The sequence below is a fragment of the Petaurus breviceps genome, unplaced genomic scaffold (assembly GCF_028583685.1).
Source record: "Petaurus breviceps papuanus isolate PSGF00001 unplaced genomic scaffold, PetGlider_PUasm1.0 90778, whole genome shotgun sequence".
Taxonomy (NCBI): domain Eukaryota; kingdom Metazoa; phylum Chordata; class Mammalia; order Diprotodontia; family Petauridae; genus Petaurus; species Petaurus breviceps.
In genome coordinates this window covers 120,565-132,237 of record NW_027187343.1, presented here as the reverse complement: position 1 = coordinate 132,237, position 11,673 = coordinate 120,565, and the positions used below count along the sequence as shown (strand labels likewise).

The 11,673-nt window shown below is 46.2% G+C and overlaps 1 protein-coding gene across 5 annotated transcripts; it reads left to right on the top strand.

Moving 5' to 3' along the window:
- The first annotated feature begins 387 nt into the window (after positions 1 to 387).
- On the top strand, positions 388 to 8,929 carry PYCR2 (pyrroline-5-carboxylate reductase 2). 5 transcript variants are annotated; one of them, XM_069069098.1, is made up of 8 exons: positions 388 to 704; positions 1,223 to 1,327; positions 1,672 to 1,742; positions 6,009 to 6,188; positions 6,358 to 6,579; positions 7,269 to 7,361; positions 7,756 to 7,919; positions 8,302 to 8,929. In XM_069069098.1, exons 2-8 carry the CDS (start codon positions 1,261 to 1,263, stop codon positions 8,465 to 8,467), a joined length of 963 nt encoding a protein of 320 aa, XP_068925199.1. In that variant the 5' UTR covers positions 388 to 704; positions 1,223 to 1,260; the 3' UTR covers positions 8,468 to 8,929. The 5 variants fall into 5 exon arrangements, with proteins under 5 accessions (XP_068925199.1, XP_068925196.1, XP_068925198.1 ...); XM_069069095.1 differs by having other exon boundaries at positions 1,198 to 1,327; XM_069069097.1 differs by having other exon boundaries at positions 388 to 796; positions 1,198 to 1,327.
- Positions 8,930 to 11,673: the final 2,744 nt, after the last annotated feature.

Genomic DNA, 11,673 nt, shown 5'->3' with positions numbered 1-11,673 from the left:
TACTTCGCAAACCTTAAAGCATGCAGTAGTAAGCTTTTTGGAAAGGTGGCAGGGCTCTGAAGGAAAAGTTGAATCACAAACGTTCCACTAGAGGGTGTGGGTCAGTGGAACGATGGCTGCATTTGGACCGCAATTCAAATCCTAGCTCTGCCAGTTACAGTCCGACCTTGGCCAAGTAATTTCAGCCCTCCAGACCTTGGTTTCCTCATCTATAAGACCTAGGGGTTAGGACTAGATGACCTCAAAGGTCGTCCGCGGTCAAATGGAGAGCATAACCAAGCGCGCCTCCCCTAGCTCAGGGAGGAGCGAAGGGCTTAAAAAGGCTGCTTCTGAAGGGCTCTCAGTCTCCTCTTAACAAGCCCTCCCTGGCACATGACGTGGACCTCGGGGGCAGGGCCAGGGGCGTGGCGGAAGTGTTAGGATGCGGGTTTAGGGCCATCTGCATCCCAGCCGTGTGTAAGGATCCTTGAGGAGTTCGTAGATTCGGGGACGCAAGATTCCTACTTGCATCACAGATTTTGGGAGGTTCGCAGGGAGTTCCATTTGGGGGAGGGGAGGAGCAGGAGTTGGAGAGACCCTCGTAGGAGTCAAGCTCTCGGACGCACATCCCTCCATCCCCGGCCTCATCAGGCGCGCCGCCCCGGGAGGGAGCGTGCAGGGCGGTGCCGAGCATCGCTAGGAGGAGAGCGGTCCTTTGGCGGCAGGTAACTGCGGGCCGGAATTCGGAGCTCCGTCGAGCTCCTGCAAGCTGCTCTGGTCATTGCAGCTTCCACTGCCCGGGCTCCTGAAGCTCCTGGTGAGGTGGCAGCAGCTGCAGCCGGGCTGAGACCTGCATTGGGAGCGGGGCGGGGTTGCGGGAGGGTGGAGGTTACCTCATCTCGTTGGCTTAAGCCCCGCCTTCCTCTACGTCCCCCGGTTAGTTCCCAGATCCCCTTTACCGCTGGTGGGCCTCTGCCCCTCCAGAAGAGTCTGGAGTTGGGGAGAGGAGGGTCAGGCCGGGGAGCGGGGGGGGGATGAAAACCACCGGTTACTAAATCTGGGCGAGCCTGAGCTAGCCAGCTGCGGGGATGCAAACAGCGGAAGGCAGGCCTCTGCCCAGAGAGCACTGCTCTGGGAGGGCCTCCTCGGGAGGTGGTAGCGCCGCGGGGCTGCCCTCTCCTCTTCTAGCCTCCGCTCACATTTCTGATATTTTCACAGCTGCATCTCAGGGCTTTCCTTTCAGCCTGTTCCAGCTGTTGGTGGGATAACGCCTCCAGGACTATGAGCGTGGGCTTCATTGGAGCCGGCCAGCTGGCCTTTGCCCTCGCCAGGGGCTTCACTGCAGCAGGTAGGTGAGAGGGCCCCTTGAGGATGGCAGGATTCTGAGTTAGTGAGAAGTTACATTGAGTTATCCTAAGCTCCTCTGTGTCGAGAAGATGAGATGCCTCAGACGCTTATTAGCTCTGTGACCCTGGGCAAGTCACTTATGGGGACACAACAAATCCCAAATAACTGAGAAGCCTAAGGTGAAGGCTGGGAAGTGATGATGCCAGAAATAGAAATGGATCCAGTAAAGTGAGGGGCTGGGGTGTGAGGGACAAAAATGTTTGTCATTGACATGTAGGGTTCAGAAGTACCCCACCCCCTGGCGCAGCCCAAGGCTTTGAACTAAAAGAACTATGTCTTCTCTAGGCATCCTGGCTTCCCACAAGATAATGGCTAGCACTCCAAATATGGACCTGCCCACAGTTTCTGCACTCAGGGTAAGTATGAATAGTGGGGGGAAGGTAAGGTGGGTACATCTGTCCCCCCAAACTAAGTTGCTTGATTCCGGGATGGCTCGTGGATAAGCCAAAGTTTCAAGTTTGGTACAGTTTCTAAGTCTCGGGACAGCACCCTGGCAGGGGTTGGTAAACAGGCACACCTGGCCTGTTGCAGAATATTGTGGAAGGAATATCTCAAAGGCAGTATGGCACAGTTGATAGAGAATTGGTCTTGGAATATCATAATATTTAATAAAGCATTTTTACTTGTTACCTCATTTGATCCTCACAACAACCCCATGAGGTAGGGTGCTGTGAGCATCAGATGAGGAAAGTGAGGCTGAGAGAGGACCTGAGGTAGAATTCAAATTCTGATTTTCCGGACTTCAATGTGCAGCCTAGCTTCCAGGAGGACCAGAATTCTGCCTCTGAAACATACTGGCTTTGACCCTGGGCAAGTCACTTAATGCCTAGTGCTCTAGTAAGTTACAGCAGACTCTTAGTAGAAATGAGGCCACACTAAACCCTACCTTACGTCAAACCTGAATTTGTTTCTTGGCAGTTCCTGGGCATTGCTTCTAGTTCTGCCCCCTGGAGCCACCCAGCAGCACATGCCTCTTCCAATACTTGAAGACAGCTATAGTTTTTCTCCTCAACAAGTAAAATTCAACAAACATTAAATGCCTACTGTGTGCTGGATGCTAGGGACATAAACCCTTTTCAATGCAAAAATTCCTTAGTTCCTTAATTCCTAGTTTCTCCAAGGGTAGGAGGCCTTTACTATTCTGGTCCTGACCATCCTCCTCTGAATGCTCTAAAGTCTATCAACAAATATATCTATAAAGTCTATCAATAAATATCCTTCCTAAAATAGGATACTTGGACCCAATACTCCAGATATGGTCTGGACCGGGAAGAGGATATTGGGACTGTCACATCTCTAGTTCTGGAAACTGTACCTCTCCAAATGCTGCCTCAGATCATGTTACTTTTTATTTTCTTATCTTTTTTATTGATACCTTTTGGTTTTTTTACAATACCTTTATTTCCAAATATATCCTTTCTTTCTTCCCTACTCAGAGTAAGAAAGATTTTAAAAGAAAAAGAGAAAGTTATGCAAAACAAACCAAGATGTCAGCCAAGGCTGAGAATAGATACTTTATTTCTTTTTTTTTTTTTAAGCAAGTGGGGTTAAGTAACATGCTCAAGGTTACACAGCCAGGTGTTTCTGGGTGGGTGCTAAGTGTCTGAGTCCAGATTCGATTCCAGGTAATCGCAACTCTGGGGCCGGTGCTCTTACTCAGTGTGCTACCTGGCCGCCCCTAGATACTTTATTTCACATCCATTTCACATCCTCTTAAAAGAAGGGGGTACGTTTTCTCAGCTTTTCTGAGGGGGCTGAATTTGATCACAGTGATTTTACAGCATCCAGTTTTGTTTTGGCTGATGTTATGTTCTTTCCATTTACATTGCTATAGTCACTCTGTATATTGTTTTTCTGGTTCTGCTTACTTTTCCTTCAGTCCATTTGTCTTCTGCTTCTCTAAATTCTTGACTTTCAGTTTGTTATGGCATAGTAATATTCCATTAGGTTCAGAGGCAGCTGGGTGGTACAATGGATTGAGCATTCTCCTTGCAATCAGAAAGATCTGAGTTCAGATATGGTCTCACATGCTGACTAGCTGTGTGACCCTGAGCCACTCATTTCACCTCTGTCTGTTTCAGTTTTCTCATCTGTAAGATGGGGATAACAGCACCCAACTTCTAGGGTTTTCTTAAGAACAAAATGAGATATTTGCGAAGTGCTTTGCAAACCTTAAATCTCTATATAAACGCTGTTATTTTTTAATCCCAAATGAAGTTTGTTTAGCCAGTTCCCCAACCAATGGGCATCTATCCACTTTGCTTCTAGTTTTTTGCTCCCACAAAAAAGGACTACTATGAATTATTTGGTGCACATTACGTTTTTTTGGCTGCTATTATCACACTGTTAACTCATAGAGAGCTTGTAGTCTACTAAAATGCCCAGATCTTTTTGCAAGCAAATGGCTGTCAGGCCATACCTCTTGTAATTGTGAAATTAAGTTTTTGAGCCCATATAAGAATTTGGATTTAAACCTATAAAATGTCATCTTCTTATATTTGATCCATATGTCAATATCCTTTTCGATCCTATGTCATTCAGTGGCTAAGTTTTTCCTCTCAGATTCATGTTGTCTGCAAATTTGCTAAACATGCCACCTGTGTCTTAATCTAATTCAGTCAATTGACTAGCATATATTAAGGTTCTACTATGTGCGGGCACTGGGCTAGCCTGAGGATACAATGAAAGGTAAAAAACAAACAGTCCCTGAGTAGTCTCAGAAGGAAGGCCCTAAGATTAAGGAAGAAGATGCGATTTTAGCTGGGACTCGGGGGAGCCAGGAGGCTGAAGTGAGGAGATAAAGCAGTTCCGGCATGGGAGACAGCCAGTGGGAATGCTGAGTTAGGAGATGAAGAGTCATGTTTGAATCAGTGCCACGGGATTGCTAAACTTGTGAAACAGCAAAGGGCCAGGCACAGGCCCTAGAGGCACTCTGTTAAAGCCTTCCTTTCCAGTTAACAGTGAACAATATCATTTGGCCCCAGATCTAGTGCTCTGTCCACTATGCTACACTGCCTCAAATATGCTAGGGTTTCTAACATAGGGTGTGGCCTTTGTTCCCAGCTCAAGATTCCATTAGTAGAGGCCTTCAGGCAGACTCCAAACCCCAACATTGAAAGCATCATGAGCCTAATGAACAAGTGACCTAGATTGGAATGTAGAACTATAATGCTATTACCAGCTTTGCCACTGACTAACTGAGTGATAGGATGCATTCTGTCCCATTGCTGTGTCCAGGCTTCGATCCATTCAACAAATACTAATAACTTATCATGGCATGGAAATGCTCTTGGGTTCTTGCTAACAGAGCACAAGACCTGTCTGGTCCAACAAAGCTGTCCTGGGGATAAATCACGTCTGCCATCTAAATGTTACCTTGGCTAAGTAAGTACAGGCTCATCACCAGCATGCTGACCAATAACTGAGCAATTCTTTGGCCATAGTGAACTATGAAGCTATGTGTATGGTACTATGTGCAGGGGAAAGATACAAAAAAAAAAAATGTAGCACATCCTTGCCCTCAAGGACCTGACAGTCTAGTAAGGAGAACAAAATAAGTAAGCAAATATGCAAGTTGGGACATTAAGTGGAAAAAAGAACGTAAAGTGTTGTGTTAATGAGATAACACATATGAAATGCTTTGTAAACCTTAAAGCACAATTGTAGCAGCAAGCACCCCAAGCATCCCCAGGGTCGCTGCCAATACAGGTTCTTGGATCTGCTTTGTTAAAGGAAAGCAACTCAAAATGGGTTAACAAGCTTACTTTAATCAGTCAAATATGTATCATTTACCTAGTTCAGGGGAAAAAGGTCAGCACCCCGAACTTCAGAATATACAGACAGAATTATCAAGACAGAGAAACAGATCAAGTAGACAGATTTCCAAACTGTCCAACCATTACATCCATACCAAATCAACATCTGGGTTTTTCAAAGGAGGGGGAGGGGGATCTCAACAACCAATGGCTTCCCAGGGTCTCATATGATCAAATCACAGAACACTTCTCAAAGTGAGCCCCAAAACAAAGCTGCACATCAGGGCTTATATATAGCCTTCTCCTGGCTCAGAGAATGTAACAACCTTATTGATCCACTGGCCAATCAAGAAGTATCTACTGAAAAACAAGCCTCCCACCCCAGGCTCCAGGTGCACTTTAGCCTAGGGGCGGGGAAGATCTTGAAATTTACATTCCCATTACAACAATATAAGTGACAGTTACTGTGATGATGATGATGCCTCAGATTACCAACTGTATTTCACATAGTCAAGGCTTTACCTGGCAGTATTCTGCCATTCCTGGCTCATGATGGGATCCTAGTGTAGAGAGTCTTATTTTCCAAATAGAACAGAAAGCCACTTGTCCTCCCTTAGGAAGGAGACCTCTAACATCTCATCCTTCCTTTTCTTATTCAGCTGGTTCCTTTTTCCATCCCATTAACAGCAACAACAGGGAACTTTGAAGGGATGAGAAGGCATTATAGAAACATAAGGATACTACGTTTATTTTCTGCTGATTAGAGAGAGCCTAGAGTATTGTCCCTTTGGGAAAGTCCTGAGTCTGGGTAGGCCATTCTAGCTCCTGAACCTAATTCTCAGTTCCTGAACCTGTTACTTCCTGCAGAAGATGGGTGTGAAGCTGACCCACCACAACAAGGAAACAGTGCAGCACAGTGATGTGCTCTTCCTGGCTGTCAAACCTCACATTATTCCCTTCATCCTGGATGAGATTGGGTCTGATATCAAGGACAGACATATTGTGGTCTCCTGTGCTGCTGGTGTCACTATCAACTCCATTGAGAAGGTACTACAACTTTCCTTCCAGCCCCTGAATGGGAAAAGGTCAAGGTGTCAAAGTGCTGGGGTAGATGTGCTCAGTGACTAGTAGGGACAGGAGTGTGGAGTGGCAAGTGGGAATGGGGAGAGGCAGCAGGAACTCAGAACTGGGAGTTTAACTCTATTTCTCTCCTCAGAAATTGACAGCATTCCAGCCAGCCCCCAAGATCATTCGATGTATGACCAACACCCCTGTATTGGTCCGGGAAGGAGCCACAGTATATGCCACTGGTACCCATGCCCTGGTGGAGGATGGGAAACTCCTAGAACAGCTAATGAGCAGTGTGGGCTTCTGCACAGAAGTGGAAGAAGACCTGATAGATGCTGTCACTGGACTCAGCGGCAGTGGCCCTGCCTATGTGAGAGCATAGCTAGGGTGGAGCAAGGGAAATGAGAGGGTTCCTGATGAGTTCACTTCTTCCTTTAAGAACTTTTTGGAATGGGAAAAATCTTGGGGTATGTGGTGGGGGGGAGTGTATACTGATTTGGACTTTGGACATCAGTTGCTCAATAAATATTTATTAAGCACCTATAAACACTGGGAATAGAAATACAAAAAAAGACAGTCCTTTCCCTCAAAGAGCTTATGGGGGAAGGCTGCACACAAAAGGAAGATGAAAAGAGAGAAGGGATAGGGCCTGGGAAGTTTACCTGGGGTCATGATGGAAAAGTCAGAAATCCCAAAGTAATACAACAGGTAAGAAAGGAGTAGATTTTTTGAGCTAAGCTCCATGGCTCCACTCTCCAATAAGAGGGAGTCCCAGGGCTGATGGGATGTTAGAGGATGATCAGGTTTTCCCAATATTTAGCTACTTAGCATATGGTGGAAAGGCAGGGAGTAAGGCTACGTTTTAAACACTGGCCTTGAATAGTCTTTCCTGGCTGGTCTTTGGTCAGTCCTCTCTAATGTGGGCAGACCTGATAGGTGAATGTTACATCCCTGGGATTATTTTCAATAATTTTATGGAACAGATAGTTCCCTTAAGAGTTACATCAATGGGCTCCCTCCCATCCTTTTCCATACAGAGTTTATTGTTTTTGTCTGTAGGCATTTATGGCTTTGGATGCTCTAGCAGACGGTGGGGTGAAGATGGGCCTTCCACGGAGACTGGCAGTCCGCCTGGGTGCGCAGGCCTTACTGGTCAGTAGCTCTGCCTCTCTCCTTCTGCCTTCTGTTTGCATGACGTATTTACAGGGTTGCTCGTGTGTGGTATTTAGGTGAATATCTTGGAGTGAGCGTGGTAAGGGGAGGTCTCTTGGTTCTAATGCAGGGAATATTTAATTTGTCAGATTCCTTTGGCAGTCTGGTGAAGCCTACGGACCCCTTCCTAGAATAATGTTTAAATTCATAAGATGAAATACTTGGGATTACCAAAGAAACCAGTGATATTGACAGTAATTATCAAAATGTTTAAAAAAAAAAGACAAGTTCATGGACCTCAAGTTAAGAAACCTTGTCCTGGAGGCTTTGTTCAGGGAGGCAGTCTCTCAGTCAGTGACTGTATTCCCTTCTCTGATCTTTTTACTCCTGTAAGGGAGCTGCTAAGATGCTCTTGGAGTCAGAGCAGCATCCAGGACAGCTCAAGGACAATGTCTGCTCCCCTGGGGGAGCCACCATTCATGCCTTGCACTTCCTGGAAAGTGGTGGTTTTCGATCTTTACTCATCAATGCTGTTGAGGCCTCCTGCTTCCGGACCAGGTAGGGTCGACTCTCCCTCTTTCTCTCCTGGTCACTCCATCCCCAGAACAAGCACCCAGGCCCAGGCCTGCACCTCCTCATCAGTAACCTCCCTGTTGCCTTCATGTTTTTTCAGCAGTTCAGCTGGTTTGTGCATTTTCTGTATATTGATTAGAGATAATCCCTTACCATCTCCTTTGAGATGGGACAGATGAGACAAGCAGAATGAATCAGACAAAAACATTCCTTTCACATTTTGTTCTTTTTTGTGGTTAGGGGCAAGGGAGCAATTTTGGATGTTTCAAGTCTGATAGATTGAGCCAGGCTCCATGACCGTTTCCCTACCCTCTCCCTTCAGTGACAATTCTAGTACCACTCACTACTGCTTGACCCCCTTCTGCAGGGAGCTGCAGCTCATGGCTGACCAAGAGAAGATCTCCCCAGCAGCCATCAAGAAAACACTCCTACATAAGGTGAAGCTGGAGCTGCCTACTGTTTCTACACAATCACTTTCCAGCGGAGTCAAGCTGTTTAATTGTACCCAGGCCCCTGGAGGCAAGAAGGATTGAGATGTATTTACCTCTCTTTTACCTAGTCTGTATCTCATCCCCCTTCTGGGTCCTAGGGTACTTACTCTCTGAGCTCCTAGCCAGCTTTAGTCCCTAGTACTCAGGGAGAGGAGTCTCTGTAGCAGTCTTATCCCTGTAATAAAAGTACTTCAGATCTCTTTACATCAGTGTAGAGATGGACACAAGTGCATTGATTTAACTAGATTTAAAGTAATCTTTTCTCTCTTACTGATGAAAGGCAGAAAAGCTAGGAGTAGTTTTTAGTGCAGTGACAGTGAAGAAATACTATAATCACTTGAGTCTGAATGAAAGATATCAATCAAATTGTACTTATGGGTTTTTTAAAAATCATGCTTTATAGATATGATTGTCTTTTTAAATAATTTTAATAGCACTGGGTTCTTGCTAATTTTGTTTCAATAAAGTTCTGTTTTTTATTCTTTAAGAAGATGAGTAGAAAAATATTGCTAATATCTCTTCCATTAGCCATGTCTAAGCCTATTCAGAACACATGGGCACCAGCCCTGTTTATCTTCAAAGTGGAGAAAAAGTCCATGAGAAGAGAAATTATACCCTGAAGGGCCGAAGTTACTAACTTAGCCAAGAGATAAGGATAATTATATCATGGTTCCTGACTAGTATTCAGACTGTTGATCAGTTCTGTTGCACTCCAGCTGTCTACAGGTGCAGGACAAGATGTTTTGGAGGAGGGGCAATGATGTCCACTGGGGAGGAAGGGTTTCATAAAGGAACATACCACACAGGAAGAACATTCCCAGGGATGATGGTAGAGTGAGAGAAAACATAAGGGAACCTGGGAACTGTTTGACGGCAACCCTGGCTCCCTTATAAATGTAGTAGCCCTTGCTATGGTTTGGGGGAGTATTGTTGTACAGAAGCCGGGACTAAGAAAGAAGTAGGCCCATGGAAGGATTTAGGCAAGGTTTTTGGTCATCCAGTTAGAGGTAGGGCCATCCCCATTTTCTGCCCAAAAGTATCTCTGATGGTGATCCCAGTGAACTGTTTCGTTCCCTGCTTTATCAGGCCAGAGCTTTAGGTAGGACGCAGGAGAGACAGTGGCATTGATGAGGAACCAGTCACTACCTCGGGGATTGCCACCAACTCCAGCAGGCTGTCCTTTGCAGTATAAGGAATTTGACCTTGGGTCAAATTGGTTCCTAGAATCTAAGGAGAAGGCAGGGATGCATAGATAGAATTGGATTCCTCTTTTGTAGTTAGGGATAGCCCATCAGGGCGAACCCAGATTGTGTCATTACTCTGGGCAGGGTCAAGGTTCCCTACAGGGGTTCCAGAAGGGTTATTAGATAAGTAGCAAAAAAGCAGCATGAGGGGTTGTGGGGGTCCAGGCTGCCTTTGAAAAGATAGGACCCTGAGAGCTATCCAAATCTAGGCAGGTTCAGGTTTTTCCCAAATGCTTCCTAAAGTAGGGGGCACTGAGGTCAGGTTCTCTGTCAGACAGAGCCTCCTCCACCTTGCAAATTACAGTCACTTTTCAGGATTTCCTTTTTCGGAAAATCTTAGGCACCGAGTGGGGTGAGCCTGGGCGATTAGTTCAACAGACCCCCACTCAGAGGCAGAGATACATTGTACTGAATGAAGTGCATCCTAGAAGGTCAATGTACAACCAGCAGTTGGCCTAGCTTCCACATGGGGTGAGTAGGGAGATGGGAGAAGTTGCTCTTCCCCCATGGTTGGACATCCTCAGAAATGGGCAGTCACTGCAAGGAAATTGTAAACAAGCAGAAGGAATAAGTTGCAAGGGGGATCAAGGGGGAGAGAGTGAGGGGCATAATAGGAATACAGTGACTAAGTAAAAGTAACCAGTCTTGGATATGTAAGGGGCTTCAGGTGGGGAGGGAACTTTACTTTGCACAGGGCCAGTCTGGACTCTTGGGAAAGCTGTCTATCTGATGTCATCTTTTTCTGGCCTCTTCAGAACCGGAGGGCAAAGTGTCCTATTGGCTCAGATGTCCACTCAGGAGCAGGGACAATCTTTAGATGTGACAGGAGGATCCAGAAGTCTATTCCTTGGAGTTTGGCAACAGTAGAGGTCGTAGTAGCAGTACCTGAAAGGGTCCCTTCCACTGTGGTTCTAGGAAGTGTTTCTGCAGATAACCAATATACCCAGTATCCAGGAGACATGAGAGAACTGGCCTCACATGGTGGACCTAAGGAATGAGACTGAAACAAAGTCTCAAACCTGATGAATTTTCTGACTGACATTGACATAATATTCTTGAAGATGCTGAGAAGTAGGTGGGGAGAGATCAGCTGGGGTGAGCGGCATTGGTCTCCTGGTGACAATCTCATAGGGGGAAAGTTTGGTCTTGCCCAAGGTCTAGACCAGAGGGCAATGGGAAGCACCTTGATCCCTGGTGCCTGGAAATCTGAGGTTAATTTTCCCAGTAGTCCTTTCAATACCCCATTAGTTCTCTATACCAATCCTAAGGACTGGCCCCTGGCCTGTAAAATGAGTCCCCCAATCACTGTGAACCCCACCTCCCCGCCCCAATAAGGGATGATGTATTCACATAGGGCCTTTCCTACCATCCCTGAAATGGCTGCCTGACATGGGAAAACCTCTACCCAGCTGGAAAACAGAGACTATAACAAGAGCAAACTTATATCCTCGGCACAGAGGCAGCTAGATGAAGTCAATTGTCCAGATCTCAAAGAATGAGAAAGGGAGAAGAAAACAGCCTTGGGGAGGCCTAAGGGGCTTGGAGGGATTGTACAAAGAACAAGACTGACATGCAGACACCTTTTTTGATATTCCCCACCAATGCTGAGAAGCGAGTTCATAAAGTTTATTCAGTCCCCAGTGACACAGATGATGCAGGTGACTCAGTAGTGGTCAGTGCAGCTGATGAGGGAGAACAACCCGTTGTCCATGTTTCCAAAGCCCCATCTCAGAGTCTTGAGTGCACCCTTGTAGTTCCCATAGACTTGCTGTTTCTGGAGAGATCAGGGTTTAAGCCTCTGTTAAGGTTACCAGACCAATAGGTGGGGGTGCTGAGGGAGAAGTACAGGAAACCATCACAGGAACCGGAGGTGAGAGGGCTGCCTCCCTGGCGGCTCGATCAGCTAGTAGATTTCCTACAGCTTCAGGAGTGGATTCACAAGAATGACCAGTGGTTTTGATAGGCTACCTTCCTGGAGAGTAGTAGACATTCTAGTAACCTAGA